At 39.4% G+C, this 17,030-nt stretch overlaps 1 protein-coding gene across 2 annotated transcripts in view; it reads right to left on the bottom strand.

Annotated features, from left to right (window-relative positions):
* The window catches only part of ELP2 (elongator acetyltransferase complex subunit 2), a 48,228-nt gene that overhangs the window by 29,336 nt on the left and 1,862 nt on the right, over positions 1–17,030 (bottom strand). For both annotated transcript variants that reach the window (XM_070778742.1, XM_019986652.2), the window contains exons 2-7: positions 11,110–11,188; positions 7,689–7,759; positions 3,273–3,429; positions 2,801–2,878; positions 1,329–1,393; positions 160–226 (exon numbers count right to left, since the gene is read on the bottom strand). In XM_070778742.1, coding sequence (XP_070634843.1) covers positions 160–226; positions 1,329–1,393; positions 2,801–2,878; positions 3,273–3,429; positions 7,689–7,759; positions 11,110–11,188 — 517 coding nt within the window. The remainder of the gene's footprint in view (positions 1–159; positions 227–1,328; positions 1,394–2,800; positions 2,879–3,272; positions 3,430–7,688; positions 7,760–11,109; positions 11,189–17,030) is intronic.

Raw genomic sequence — 17,030 nt, forward strand, 5'->3', positions numbered from 1 at the left:
ATACTTAATACAAAGGATAAGTATCCTCTTTTCTAACTGGGCCAACAGAAAAATGTTACATACAAAGAAAATGTTAGATTAAAACATAAAAGGCTGCTTTTTTGAAAGTTACACATACTTGTCTGCACTATATGTACTTTAGCAATATTTCATACTGACCAAAGGCTGCCCATTCCACGCCTCTTATCCAATCCTCATGTCCAGAGAGAAAAAGCATTTTCTGAAACTAGTAAGATAACAAAAATCACAGGACTTAATGTAAGAATTTAATATTTTAATGTATATCAGTAACCTCATTTGATCTCAGCCATTCCTCCTGCATTTTTTAAAAAAACTGGGAACACTATCTGATCAGTCATAAGATAGAGTTCTCACTTGGGAATGAAAAAAACTCATCATCTATATCATTGAACTGAGCAGTCATGAGTAGATAGTATCTGTAGTCCCCAAATACACCAACTGTTCACAAGGTAAAATGACATATGCTGTAGATACAATATAGAAAAAAGCTGGGCAGCTGAACACAATGATTTTTAACTTTCTTATAAAATGCAAAGAAATAAGTATCTCTGTTATTAACTAGGGATTTCCTAGTAGCTCAGCTGGTAAAGAATCCACCTGCAATGCAGGAGACCCCAGTTTGATTCCTGGGTCGGGAAGATCCACTGGAGAAGAGATAGGCTACGCACTCCAGTATTCTCGGGCTTTCCTGGTGGCTCAGCTTGTAAATAATCCACCTGCAATGCGGGAGACCTGGGTTCAATCCCTGGGTTGGGAAGATCCCCTGGAGAAGGCAACAGCTACACACTCCAGTATTCTGATCTGGAGACTTCCATGGACTGTATAGTCCACGGGGTCACAAAGAGCGGGCATGGCTGAGCAACTTTCACTCAGGCTCTATTAACTAAATGAACATAGGGTTAACCAACCCTCTTTCTGAAACTTCCCTCTGGTTTAACCACTCAAAGAACAGGAAAATATTACAAGGACAAATAATCACTGCTGGGGTGTATGTCACGGTAGGTATATTATACTTCATTTAAATTTCTTAAGAAAAACTACTACTACTACATTTCCCTCTCTTCTTCCCCACCTAACGACCTGTATTCCGCAACAACTCTGGACTTGGAGGCCAAAGCAGCAGCAGAATACCTGGCGATCAAAGAGCGACAAGCGGTTTAACAGAGGACTGTCGAAAAGATTTTCCTATTGGATTGGTCAACTTAGATCAGAACATCCCCCAAATTCTATAATCTAGAAAGTCTGTCTTAAGATATGGAATTAAGCAGAACATAATTGTAGCCTCTTAAAGAAACATGAACAATTACCTGATTGTTTTGTTGAACAAATAAGTGAATTTTGCAGTCATCATCACCACATGCTAATACTGGCACTGGGAGGAAAAAGAGGCATTACTATAAGCATCATATAACATATATATATATATATATATATATAAAATATCATGCAACATCGTAACATCCATCCTAAGTTATGACAATCACCTATGCCGTGTCCTAAGTTCTAGGTAGAGCCTTGACTTCTATTTCCCACATCACTGAACAAATAAATGGAAAGCACTCAATAACATCTTTAGGAATAAAATGAACATTCTAGAATGTTGCATTAAATGGATACTTGGCAAAGAATGACTATTAACAGAATCCTCTGCTCTGTTCTATGTCATTTACTATAGAAGGAGCAGTAAAAAGAGCTCAGCAGTAAAAACAAGCTGGGAGCACTTAACCATGTCAGCCAGAACACTTAACAGGAATCATTAGCCCAAGTGAATAATAAAAAATCAGGGAGAGCGACTAAGAGCCCAGCATCCTGGTTATTGCACAAAGATTTAAGGGTATGTTTGTTACTTTGAGGACCTTACATTGCGAGAATTTGATAATAAAACAAAATTCACAGAGTAATTAAAGAACAAAATGAAAGCACATATATAACTATGTGGTTAAAAAGCTATGAAAGGTGTGACTGTAAAATTAGTTTTCTTTAAATCAATTTTTTAAAAAAGCCATAAAACGCCAGTCACTCAGCCTTAGTGCAGATGCGAAGAAATGAAATTCTATGTAATAAAAACCAGAATAGAACGTGTGCAGTTCCTCCTCCCAGGAAGCCCTGGCAGAAAGTGGAACATCACGTGAGACCACGGAGCTGCTGCTCCCGCTGCAGAGGGCAAAACAGCCTGGAGGTTTCCAGGCCCAGTCTCTGCCCACCAGCTCTGTCCTCCAGGCACCTGAGGAGCCACAAGACTGTCTGACGTGCGCTGGCCACCATCCGGGTAGAGAATAATCAAAGACAGGTACAGACAGGCTTCCCAGCAAAAGGACATTTTTCGTTTAGAGATTTTAAGTGGCCTGAGGCACTCTGCCACTGCGCACGATGGGCAGGGGCTGTCACCTCGAGAGAAATGCTCACAGGGCCCATCCTTAGTACTTTCTCAACTTATCCCAGACCTCCACCTTCTACAGAGCTAGGCAATTTCCCAAAATTTCATCTATATTGAACATATATCTGATAAATTGGAGTATCAATCTCGAGTTCATATTAAATCACTTAAATTTTTAACAGCTACTGAAGTTTCTAACAGCCACCCCCTTAACCTTATGTTTTATACACAGATAGATCATTTGACTACTGAGAACAAAAGTATGTTATCCATGTCTCTCAACTTGTCTTCTGAAAATATTCAGACACAAAATTAAGATCCAATATGTTTCTCTGAGGTCCTGGTTGTAAGGAGATATAAAAATATGCTGCTCTTTTAATATACACTTAGCAGGAAACTCACCATCAATATTAGGCAAAAAAGACAAGCAGAGAGCCAGAGCGAATCCATTTCCAAAGTTCAAGGTCTGAAGGCATGTCACTAAGAAATAAAACACACCATGAACAACTCAGCTTATCCACCTGGAGAGGTCCAGTGGCATCATCAGAACCCTGGACATCACCAAGGAGACGAGAAAAGTCAGTTCTGAGCCCCCAGTGACAATGGGACTTTAAATGGTCAGCTTTAAGGTTACAAGAGAACAAGGTTACAGAGAACAAAAAGACTTAAATGAAAAGGCTTTGAAGGAATTTACATTATCAACAGTTTGGTAAACAGGAATTCTAGAAAAGTGTAAAAAAAAACACGTAGATTAGAATTCTAACATTTCAAAAACTGCTCGAAAGACTGAAAAAATTATGAGGATGCTCTTCTACGATGCTGTTCATTTGATCATTATTATTTCATCTGTTTGGAACAATGTCTCTAAACCTACCTTCAGAACCCTGTTTAGACCAGACTCGAACAGTAGAATCGGAAGCTGCAGACACAATCAGTGTATGCAATGCAATGCCTGGTGCCCTCCTCTGGTAAACAGCATGCACTGCATAAACAGGTCCTTCATGGCCAGAGACGTGGACTGCTTGTAAAAGCTGAATCACAAAGAATAACAAAAACGCTATGTGAAACAAAAGAACTATCAGTTTCACCTGCACTTAACTAGAATCAGAGGATTAAAGGCACTGTTAAAATGCCTGACCCAGAAATAAGTCCTTTCAAGCTGAGACAGTGAAGGACAGGGAAGCCTGGCGTGCTGCGAAGAGTCAGACACAACTTAGTGACTGAACAAGAACAAGCTGAGAAGAACATAAACTTGTGAGAAGTCTGTCTGATTATATTAACAACACACAAAATATGCACATCCCTTGACATAGCAATCTCACATCTAAGAACCTACTCTGAGAGAACAGCACTAATTTAACTGAAATAAAAGACAAATGCAAAAGGATACTTATCATACTCTTCATGAAAACTGCAATCAACTTAAAAGTACTAATAGGAAAAAAAAGTGTTAATAGGAAACTGATTAAATAATTTTAGACTTATATTCTAAGCCAACAAAAAGGATAATGCTCACTTATCACCATGGAAAGACATCTATGACACTGATACCTTTGAAGACTACAGGCCAGATTTGTGGACTGCTCCTCCTCTAGGATTGGTCTGACGTCTCCCCATGAAAAGATTCAGGACTGACATTGTGACGTTGTCACAACATCAGTGTAACACACCAGGAGACATGCAATGTCAGCCTGTTCCACTATCAGTGAAATTACCTTTGATGTTTTAGCAAAGGTAGTGTCAACCATGTTTCTTCACTATGAAAAATTTTTTGGTGGTAATATGTGAGAAGGCAATGGCACCCCACTCCAGTACTCTTGCCTGGAGAATCCCATGGACAGAGGAGCCTGGTAGGCTGCAGTCCATGGGGTCACTAAGTCAGACACGACTGAGCGACTTCACTTTCATTTTTCGATTTCATGCATTGGAGAAGGAATTGGCAACCCACTCCAATGTTCTTGCCTAGAGGATCCCAGGGACAGGGGAGCCTGGTGGGCTGCCATCTATGGGGTCACACAGAGTCGGACACGACTGAAGTGACTTAGCAGCAACATGTGAGATTATGTTTTGGGAATGAGTAAATGTTCTGTTTTCTATCAAACTTTTACCAAGTTTTTTCAGCATCCACTCATAATACTTGCATGTATCAAGCAGAGCTACAAAATGAAGAACTAGCAAAAACTGGGAAATGCCACCTGGTTATCAGTCTTCCTGCTTGCTATGCAAGATTATGCCCTGTAGTATCATTTCTGTTTTTGTGGGTTTGTATTTTTAGAGTTCCAAATATGTAAGATTTACCACTTTCCTTGAGAGGTATGTTTTGTAAATTGTTGTCTGCTCAAATAGAGGTGCCTTAAATATCTCAATTGTTTTCCAATTACTTAAGTAGAACTCTGCCACTCGAAAAGGTAATTAATAGTTACGTGTAAGGTTTTGTATACTAACTTCCTATAGTCATTAACCTTTGACTTCTCTGAAAAAAAAAAAAAAACACTTTTTAAAACTCAAGTAAACAAAATCACTTCAATACATAATTAAACACTAGAGATATGGAACAATCTTCATTAGAATGTTAGCCACGGAAATTTTGTGTCTTTTTTCTTCTTTATACTTTCCGGTATTTAAAATTTATTGTTATTGTTGTTGCTCAGTCACTAAGTCGTGTATAACTCTTTGCAACCCCAGGGACTGCAGTATGCCAGGCTTCCCCATCCTTCACTGTCTCTCGGAGATGGCTCAAATTCATGTCCACTCAGTAGGTAATGCTATCTGAGTCTGTATAATTACCTCCTAAATGTTAAATCTATAGAAAAACTCATTTCACACCTGTTTTTTTCTGTTTTATTTTATACTGAAGTATCACTGATTTACAGTGTTACGTTGTATTATACATATTCTTTTTCATATCCTTTCCTATTATGGTTTTGAATAAAGTTCCCTGTACTATACAGTAGGGCCTTGTTGTGTTGTTCATTTTATATAGTTTGTATCTGCTAATCCCAGGCTCCTAATTTTACCCCATCCCCATCCCCTTTCCCCTATGGCAATCATAAATTTCTTTTCTATGTCACTTCACATCTTTAAGCAGAATTTTATGTCAACCATCAGAGAATCTTAAAAGCTCAAACAAAACAAATCTCTCAAGTTCACTGGCTTGTTAAAAAACAACGCCCACTAGTCAAAGACTCAAATCTCTCATTATGCCAGCTTAGAACTATCTCCTTTTATCAGAAGTCAAGATGCAGTGAGCACCTGTGTGCGTGAAAATGCATACCAGATGGAACCTTTAAGCCTCTCAAGCTACAATGTGTGACTCCTTCCCTCAAATCCTCTTATTCCCTTCATCCCTCTTTGAGGCCTTTCATCTTCCTGCTCTTCCTGTTTAGCCTCAGCCTCCTTTCTGGTCCATGTCTAAGTTCGCCGTCTGCCATCAGATGCTTATCCTGCAAGTCTCTCTACCGACAGAAGCTTAGGGCAGCACTGACAAAAGAGTCTTGCAAGTCTTAACTCAAGGTCTCAAAAAATGAGTACTAAAGTGGTTCTCTCTGAATTCCTCTGCCAAGATAAGTCCAAATAGGAGCTGCTTTGCTACATAAGCCTTTGCAGTTCTCATTCAAGTCTAAGTGACTCCACAATCCCCACCTCCACATCTGGCCCCTTTCTCTGGAGACAAGTCTGGGTGTCTGGCCAGCAATACAAGTAAAATGTTTACAACATCTTCCCTCCCACTTGCCTATTTTGCTTTGTAGAAGCATCTTTCTTCCAGGGCCTGGAGACAGAATCCCACTGTTTTTGATTTCTCACTTCTCTACCCACGAGATTCCCACTCCTTTGACAACTATCTAGTCAATGCCAAAATAATTTTGCCTTCACAAATACATTTCATATCTCTTCCTTCATATTTCTTCCCATTCCAATTTGGCACACTCCTGTCAGACTCATTTGCCTTTGACATACATACTCCACTACCTAGAAATCCTGCTGCTGGTGGTGGGTTTAGCTGCTAAGTCATGTTCGATTCCCATGACCCTGTGGACAGAAGCCCATCAGGCTCCTCTGTCCATAGGATTTTCCAGGCAAGAAATCCTGAATGACTTCCAAATGCCTGTTCATAAAGAACAAACTCGTGAACTCAGTCTCACGAAATCGTCTCCTCCTCTTCTTACTAGAAAAGTAACGCTTCCACTGCCTGTCATGTGGTATCCAGAAATATTTCCAAATCTGTGTTCCTCAAAGTTACAATGGATGCTAAGGGATTTAAAGGGGGGGCGGGGAATCAGACTTGAAGGAAACACTGGCTGAAAAAAGATGAGCAGGTCTGCCCATGTCAGAGCTTTTCAGAGCCTTCACTACGCTCATGCACGCTTAGTGATTCTCTAAGAACAGTGGATGCACTGTTTTCCCAGTGGCCACAGATTCCTTTTTACAGAGCTTACAGATGAATAATTCTCTGAACGAGCTCGAAAAGCCCTGCCCTTAAGACATCTTAGGCTATGGTAAAAACTGAATACTTCTGAGCAAATGGTCTCCTTTCTTACCTGAACTTTGATTCATGCATTTTTCCTACTTGGAATCCTCAACCCTTTAATTCTTCCTAAGAAAATCATCTCATACTATTAGACTCAACTCAAGGGCCACCTCTTAAATCCCTATTGAACTTTCACAGCGGTATGACTGTGGTATAGCAAGTGCAAGCACTCACCTACAGAGCCACCTTTGTACTTATTAAACAAATCTGTAGTTATTTAAGCACATCTTGCCTTTGATATATATGCACAATTCATGAATAGGATTTTGCCTCATTTGTATCTTCTGCATGGCAGATGTTCAAATATCTGATGCACCAACTTCACATTTTTAATCTCTGCTTCCAACTAGAACCAACCTAAACGTCCATCCGTAGAGATCCATGCACACCCAGTACTGCATATTATAACATCACGCAGAATTATATAAATCTCTATCCACAAGGCAACCATTGTCCTATCCACACAGCAGTATGAATTTTTGCGATAACCGAAAACAAAATAGCCCATGTAAGAGCACTTTGTAAATTATTTCAAATGATAAAAGACATTCAAAGAAATGACTGAAAGCCTATGAATATGAAAGCAGGTATTAGAAGGAAGGGGACAGGACCTATGACATATGGAAGATACAGGATCTGGATTACTGATAAGCAAGAATGAGGAACTTCATCAAGGAGGAACACAAGAAAAATGACAGGAAAAATTGAAAATAAATGTAGATATAACAGTCATTTCTTATAACCATAAACATGTCTACTCACCTGATTATTCTCTATTTCCCAGTGAATCACTTGATTATCAGATCCTCCAGAAACTAATTCAGTTGAAGGAGCTGAAAAAAATCGTATCTCAGTGAACATTTTTTCCCAGCTATTTTGAAAAACTTCAAAGCTATGGAAAAAACAAAACTCACATACTTTTACCTGTATTCACCAACTGTTAAGATTTTCCCATATTTGCTTAATATCTTGCTCCCTGTATGTACATTTACACACACCTCCATTTTTGCTTTTGATAAACCATTCCAAAATAAGTTGGAGGCATGATGACCTTTGCTCCTGAAGATATTTTACCCTATTCTTCTCAAAAACTGGAACACTCTCCTACATTGTTGTTGATTAGTCGCTCAGTCGTGTCCGACTGTCTGCGACCCCATGGACTGTAGCCTACCAGGCTTCTCTATCCATGGAATTTCCCAGGCATAAATACTGGGGTGCTCTGCCATTTCCTTCAATAGGGGATCTATCTGGCCAATGCAGGGATCGAACCCACATTTCCTGCATTGACAGGTGGATCCTTTATCCACTGAGCCACCACATATAATTATCGCGTTCAAGAATGTTAACACTGACACAGTAATGTTACGTAATAATACATATTAAAATTCCCTAAGATTGTCCCAGTAATGTCTTCTGTAACTTCTTTTTTAGTCAAAAATCTAAGGACCATACATTATGCATTTGATTGACACATCTTTTAAGTCTCCTTTAATCCTGAATAACTTTCCAGTTTCTCATTTTGTCACAATGCGAGTCCAGGCCAGTTGTTTTGCTGAATGTCCCTCAATGTGAACTTGCCTGGTTGTTTCCTTATGAGACTCAGGCTAAACACTTTGGGTAGAAATAACATATACCAGCCACTACAGTTAGCTGGTGCTATCCAGCACATGAAATATTTTTGAAATCAAACACATATTTCAAATTAGCTCCTTCAAACATTTATTGATAGAAGAAAATGAATAAGAATCAAAAAGGGGGAAATAACCTAATATAATTTTGGTTTGGATTTTCCGTTTATTTATTTCTGCTGGTTCATGGGAAATAGATGGGGAAACAGTGGAAACAGTGTCAGACTTTTATTTTTTGGGGTTCCAAAATCACTGCAGATGGTGAATGCAGCCATGAAATTAAAAGACGCTTACTCCTTGGAAGGAAAGTTATGACCAACCTAGATAGCATATTCAAAAGCAGAGATATTACTTTGCCAACAAAGGTCCATCTAGTCAAGGCTATGGTTTTTCCTGTGGTCATGTATGGATGTGAGAGTTGGACTGTGAAGAAGGCTAAGCGCCGAAGAATTGATGCTTTTGAACTGTGGTGTTGGAGAAGACTCTTGAGAGTTCCTTGGACTGCAAGGAGATCCAACCAGTCCATTCTGAAGCAGATCAGTCCTGGGATTTCTTCGGAAAAAATGATGCTAAAGCTGAAACTCCAGTACTTTGGCCACCTCATGCGAAGAGTTGACTCATTGGAAAAGACTCTGATGCTGGGAGGGATTGGGGGCAGGAGGAGAAGGGGGATGATAGAGGATGAGATGGCTGGATGGTATCACTGACTTGATGGACGTGAGTCTGAGTGAACTCCGGGAGTTGGTGATGGACAGGGAGGCCTGGCATGCTGCGATTCATGGGGTCGCAAAGAGTCGGACACGACTGAGCGACTGAACTGAACTGACTGATGTCTAGATAGTTAGATGAAACAGCTGGCAGACTATCTAAACACATTAGATTTGTACTCAAAAGTCCCAGGCTCATATCCTAACCCTGCTGCCAGCCAGGTGCAATCTTGGGCTTTAACTTCTTCCTGTGTCATGACAATTAAGCCACTGACCTAACTATGAGATTCTGATAATTGTTCTAAGGTACCTGAAAGTAATGTGATAAGAATCAGATGTTTTAGAAATATAAAATAATATCATTAGAATTTCATGTCACTGATATATGGGTTAGAAAGAGTACCTGAATTATCTGGCAACAGAATCCAATTCTGAGAAAATCAATCATAACTATAATAGATTTCAGTGATACACAAGTGATACACAATTCATTTTATGTAACCTCACTTTTAAAAGGAAGATAAAACATACAAGCCCAAATTAATACTTTAAAAGGAATCCCTATACTGAGATTCAAGTAGGCTTTGATGTCATTTGGTGGCAATTAATATAATTACAATTGTATTTTAATATATGTACTAACAGCCACTCTTTCTAATATTTAATGGTTTTTACTGACCTAATGTGACTAACTCTGCATTACCAACTGTAATAAGTAGCTTATTAAATGTTTTTTTAATGTCATAGATAAAACCACAGCTCACTAATTCAGGAAATTTTGCCTTTGGGCCTGGCTCAGAATGCTCTCAATAGATAGTTGCAAAATCAAAAAATAAAATTAATTCAGAGTCCATAAGAACACTATAGTAGGTATAGTTAAGACATATGAGGAATTTCCACAGGATTTTAGAAGCCCATCTAAAAGCAATGTTAAATAAAATTCTGGAGCCGTGGAATCTCAGAGATGAAAGAGACCTGGAGATAATCTAGTCCAGCAATTCCCAAATGTTTTGATATCAGAACTCATCGACACTCATAAAAGTTTTTAAGGACCCCAAAGACCTTTTGTTTATATAGGCTATATGTGTCAATATTAATCACAACAGAAATTAAAACTGGGAAATTTGAAAAATACTTGTCTATTAGTTCACTTACGAATAACAAGAACATAACATTTTTTAATAGGGGGAAACCCTGTATTTCCCAAAACAAAAAATTTAATAAGGAGAAAGGTACTGTTTAATATTTCAGCAAACCTCTTTAAAGTCTGACTTTATTAGAATACACCTGGATTTTCATATCTGCTCCTGTGTTTAAACTGTGGCAACATCGCATATTATGTAGCCACTGGAAAATGGCACTGCATACTTGGGGCAGAATGAAGACTAGGAGTAACTTCTTAGTATTATTCAGAAAATAATTTTGACCTCACAGCTTTCATGAATCACTCACTGATTTAGTTCAAAGTTTTACTTTTTGTACATTACTAAGATGCAAACTAGGGTCAACAAAAATGCAATGCCTTGCCTAAAAAAACAACTGTTTGTCTGTGGCAGAAATAGACCACCTACAGGCTGAATTTTCTGAATCCCAGTCTGGGCTCCAATACAAGCCCTGCATACAGGCTTTGGATCAAAAACTGTGGGCAATGGCGGGGCTCTCGCCTCAGTAGGGGCTGCCTCTACCCTCATCCTAAGTACTGCTGTGTTATCCATGCTTCAATTGCTACAAAGCAGAAGTAGTATAAGTCAGATATTTCATTGGGCATGTCATTTTTCTTCTATTTTTCTAAATACACAATATCAGATACAGTAATGTTAAATTAAGAGAAGTTAGATTAATACTTACAACCATCCTGTTTACAAATCCACTGTAGGCAATTGACTCGAGCAGTATGACCATTCAGGTTGGTGATAACAACCCTTTTCTGTAGAGGGGAAAATACCAGTTAGTATGTTGGAATGTGTCCCACAGAGGAGCTGATAAATTAATAAATATCAGATGTCAGAAAACGTTCAGGATTACTTCAAACAGAATCACCTTCCTTAACTCATAAACTTTACCATGGCTTAAGTCATCCATTCACTTTTTAAAATTCATTCCTGCCTTTTTCCCCACTCCACATTCACTCAGCCCTACCCTCTTCTTATTTAGGGAGCCTGTCTCCAAACCAGATTAGACAAGGGCCTATGTTCTCACTGGTCTCAGGGCCTACTTTTACCATGCTTGTACAAATTCAAGAATTGGGTTGACCAAAAGAAAAATCCCTTCATTCAGGGAATGCATGATTGACGGACGCAAAATCATAGCTTACTTAGCATGCCATGGCTGATCTGGTGTTGGATTCTTCAGCCTTAAGGACACAAGGTCACTAGGCCACAACTACGAAGGTCCTCAGACATCAGATCCCTTCAGGGCCTACGGCCAGGTTCCCTGCAGATCCTCAGACTGCTGCTTTCACCAGATCACTCCACACCTGGGTTTTCTCTACATCCCCCCACTGCTGGAGACTATGCCTACTGGGCCCAGCTCTTACAGCCCTTTCTCTACCGGTTGCCTAGAGCACTTACTTCACACCTGCTTACACATCAACTGGAATTCTCACAGCTGAGAAAAAGGTACACAAAGGGAAATGTGCATAAGCTAATATAGTTCACACATGGGTTATATGAGTTTGGGAAACAATCTAAAGCAGGGCCCCCAGCTTCCAGGATCTAATGCCTGATGATCTGAGATGGACCTGATGTAATAATAATAAACTGCACAATAAATGTAACGAGCTTGAATCATTCCAAAACATACCCTCGCACCCCTGGTCTGTGGAAAAACTGTCTTCCATGAAACCAGTCCCTGGTGCCAAAAACACTGGAGCCTGCTGATTTAAAGTATTTCATTGTCTTTCTCACCAGAATGAGAATTCCTTGATGGGCAAGGGTCATAACCCATTATTTTTGTGTCATTATCACTCAGTTCAAGACTAGCGTCAAAAGTTTGCTGAACAAACATCATCTCCAAAGTTTCACTTTAGCATCTGACACGTTTAATCCTGTATTTAATTAAATACCCAGCCAACAATACTTAACAAAACAAAACTTTCTAGGATCCATACAGCTTTTTTCTTGATGTTAAAATCCCCTAAGATAGCCACCAATTTATCATTAAAAATAAAAATGTGGTGGAAGGCATGGGTACAAATCCATTAGACAGCTGCAGAATGATAGGCTTCTACAGTCTTGGTTGATGGCCAATGTAAAGTTTACCTTTGGCTTTATGTGATTTATGGAGTGCATGGAAAAGAACAAAGCATGAAGCATAACCCTCCCAGACATCGGACAATGCTACAAAGCTACAGTAATCAAAACAACATGGCACTGGCAAAAAAAAATAGGCACACGGATCAACGGAACAAAACAGAGAGCCTAGAAATAAACCCACACACCTAGGGTCAATTAATTTTTGACAAAGGAGGCAAGAATATACAATGAAGGAAAGACAGTCTCTCCAGCAAGAAGTGTCAGGAAATCTGGACAGCTGTATGTAAATCAATAAAGTCAGAACACACCCTCACATCAAACCCCAAAATAAAATGGCTTAAAGACTTAAATATAAGACATGACATTGTTAAACTCCTAGAAAATAGGCAAAACAGTCTCTAACAAAAATTGTATCAATGTTTTCTTAGACCAGTCTCCCAAAGCAACAGAAATAGAAGCAAAATTAACAAATGGGATCTAATCAAACTTATAAGCTTTTACACCATAGCAAAGGAAACCATAAACAAAACTAAAAGACAACCTACAGACTAGGAGAAAACATCTGTAAATGATGTGACCAACCAGGGCTTAATTTCCAAAATATACAAACAGCTCACACAGTTCAATAACAACAACAAAAATTTTCAAAAAATGAGCAGAAGATCTAGACACTTCTAGAAAGAAGATACACAGATGGCCAAGAGGTATGTGAAAAGATGCTCAACATCGCTAATTATTAGAGAAATGGAAAGCAAAACTGCAATGAGATATCACTTCACACCAGTCAGAAAGGCCATCATTAAAAAGTCCAGAAGTAACAAATGCTGAAGAGAGAGTGGTTGTAGCAGTGATCTACCCTGCTACATTGTTGGTAGGAATGTAAATGGATCCAACCACTATGGAAAACAGTACCTTAAAAAACTAAACACAGAACTACCAAATGATCCAGCTATCCCACTACCAGGAATATATCTGGAAAAGGTGAAAACTCTAATTCAAAAGATGCATGCATCCCGATGTTCAAAGCAGCACTATTTTTACAATAGTCAAGAAATGGAAGCAACCTAAATATCTATCGACAGATGAAGGGATAAAGAAAACATGATAAACATATACACACAGACACATACAAGGTAATATTACTCAGCCATAAAAAAAAAAAAAATAAGGCCATTTGAAGCAACATGGATGAACGTGGAGATTATCATACTAGGAAAGTCAGAAAAAGAAAGACAAATATCATTATGTGGAATCTAACATATGACACAAATGAACGTATCTTCAAAACAGAAACAGACCCACAGACACAGACTTGTCATTGTCAGGGGGTGGAGGGTGAAGGACGGACGGATTCAAAGTCTGGAATCTGCAAAAGCAAGCTACTATATATGTGTATACCTGAATCACTCTGCTGGACACAGAAACTAACACAGCACTATAAATCAACTATACTTCAACAAAATTAAAAAAGCTCTTGAAGAGTGCCCGGTAATAACAAAACAAAAACTGGAAGGAGGCAAGCAAGCTCAAGAAAAATGTGTACAACTATTTCATTTATAAGTTTGACTCTGCATTGGATAGAAGGATGATGGAACTTTTTAATTTAGGTATGGCTGATTTATAATGATTCAGGTGTAAAGCAAAGTGATTCAGGTATTCTTTTTCAGATTCTTTTCCATTATAGGCTATTCCAAGATACTGAACATAGTTCCCTGAGCTATACTATAGGTCCTCATTGTTTATCCAAGATATATTGTAGTACGTATCTGTTCATCTCAAAGCCCTAATTTATCCCTCCCTGCCCCATTCCCGTTAGGCAACCGTAAGTTTGTGAGAATATTTCTGTTTTGTAAATAAGTTCCTTTGTAACATTTTTTAGATTCCACATGTAAGTGATACCATATGGCATTTATCTTTCTCTGTCTCAGTATGATTATCTGTAGGTCCATCCACGTTGCTGCAAATGGTATTACTTCATTCTTTCCATGGCTAAATTGTATTCCCGCGCGTGTGTGTGTGTGTGTGTGTGTGTGTGTGTGTGTATACATATATATCTCTCTCACCACATCCTCTTTATCCGGTCATCTGTCAATGGACATATAAATTGCTTCCATGTCTTGCTGCTGCTGCTAAATCGCTTCAGTCGTGTCCGACTCTGTGCAACCCCACAGACGGCAGCCCACAAGGCTCCCCCATGTCTTGACGGTTGTAAATAGTGTTGCTATGAACACTGTGGTATATGCAACTTTTTGAATTACATTTTTTGTGCTTTCCGGATATATCTCCAGGAGTGGGATTGCTGGCTCATATGGTATCTCTAATCTTAGTTTTTTAAGGAACACTGAACTGTTTTCCATAGTGGCTGCACTAGTTTACATTCCCACCAATATCCTAGGAAGGTTCCCTTTTCTCCAGACCCTCTCCATATTTATTATTTGTAGATTTTTCTGATGAGAGCCATTTTGACCAGTCTGAGGTGATACCTCATTGAGGTTTTGATTTGCATTTCTCTAATTAGTGATGTTGAGCATCTTTTCAGTTGCCAGCTGGTCGACTGTGTGTCATGTGTCCGCGGTTCTTCAGTCACAAAGTTCTGTCTGACTCTTTGCAACCCCATGGAGTGCAGCCCACCAGGCTCCTCTGTCCTCCACCATAACCCGGAGTTTGCTCAGATTCATGTTCATTGAGTCAGTGATGCTATCTAACCATCTCATCCTTTGTCTGTATGTCTAAGATGATGGACTTTTTAATAAAATTAATAAACTCAGTTCAGTTCAGTCACTCAGTCCTGTCCCACCTCTTTGCAACCCCATGGACTGCAACACGCCAGGCCTCCCGGTCCATCACCAACTCCAGCAGTTTACTCAAACTCATGTCCATTGAGTCAGTGATGCCATCCAACCATCTCATCCTCTGTCGTCCCCTTCTCCTCCTGCCTTCAATCTTTCCCAGCATAAGGGTCTTTTCCAATCAGTCAGTTCTTCGCATCAGGCGGCCAAAGTATTGGAGTTTCAGTTTCAGCATCAGTCCTTCCAGTGAATATCCAGCACTGATTTCCTTTAGGATGAACTGGTTAGACCTCCTTGCAATCCAAGGGACTCTCAAGAGTCTTCTCCAACACCACAGATCAAAAGCATCAATTCTTCAGCCCTCAGCTTTCTTTATAGTCCAACTCGCACATCCATACATGAATACTGGAAACACCATAGCTTTGACTAAATGGACCTTTGTGGGCAAAGTAATATCTCTGCTTTTTAATATGCTGTCTAGGTTGGTCATAACTTTTCTTCCAAGGAGTAAGCGTCTTTTAATTTCATGGCTGCAGTCACCATCTGCAGTGATTTTGGAGCCCCAAAAAATAAAGTCCGTCACTGTTTCCCCATCTTTAATTTCATGGCTGCAGTCACCATCTGCAGTGATTTTGGAGCCCCAAAAAATAAAGTCCGTCACTGTTTCCCCATCTGTTTGCCATGAAGTGATGGGACCAGATGCCATGATCTTCGTTTTCTGAATGTTGAGTTTTAAGTCAACTTTTTCACTCTCCTCTTTCACTTTCATCAAGAGGCTCTTTAGATCTTCTTCACTTTCTGCCATAAGGGTGGTGTCATCTGCATATCTGAGATTATTGATATTTCTCCTGGCAATCTTGATTCGAGCTTGTGCTTTTTCCAGCCCAGCATTTCTCATGATGTACTCTGCATAGAAGTTAAATAAGCAGGGTGACAATATACAGCCTTGATGTACTCCTTTCCCAATTTGGAATCAGTCTGTTGTTCCATGTCCAGTTCTAACTGTTGCTTCCTGACCTGCATACAAATTTCTCAAGAGACAGGTCAGGTGGTCTGGTATTCTCATCTCTTGAAGAATTTTCCACATTTGTTGTGATCCACACAGTCAAAGGCTTTGGCATAGTCAACAAAGCAGAAATAGATGCGTTTCTGGAACTCTCTTGCTTTTTTGATGATCCAGTGGATGTTGGCAATTTGATCTCTGGTTCCTTTGCCTTTTCTAAATCCAGCTTGAACATCTGGAAGTTCACAGTTTACGTACTGTTGAAGCCTGGCTTGGAGAATTTTGAGCATTACTTTGCTATTATGTGAGATGAGTGCAATTGTGCGGTAGTTTGAACATTCTTTGGCATTGCCTTTCTTTGGGATTGGAATGAAAACTGACCTTTCCCAGTCCTGGAGCCACTGCTGAGTTTCCCAAATTTGCTGGCATATTGAGTGCAGCACTTTCACAGCATCATCTTTTAGGATTTGAAATAGCTCAACTGGAATTCCATCACCTCCACTAGCTTTGTTCATAGTGATGCTTCCTAAAGCCCACTTGACTTGGCATTCCAGGATGTCTGGCTCTAGGTGAGTGATCACACCATCGTGATTACCTGGGTCATGAAGATCTTTTTTGTATAGTTCTTCTGTGTATTCTTGCCACCTCTTCTTAATATCTTCTGCTTCAATTAGGTCCACACCGTTTCTATCCTTTATTGTGTCCATCTTTGCATGAAATGTT

The sequence above is a fragment of the Bos indicus genome, chromosome 24, assembly GCF_029378745.1.
Source record: "Bos indicus isolate NIAB-ARS_2022 breed Sahiwal x Tharparkar chromosome 24, NIAB-ARS_B.indTharparkar_mat_pri_1.0, whole genome shotgun sequence".
Taxonomy (NCBI): Eukaryota; Metazoa; Chordata; class Mammalia; order Artiodactyla; family Bovidae; genus Bos; species Bos indicus.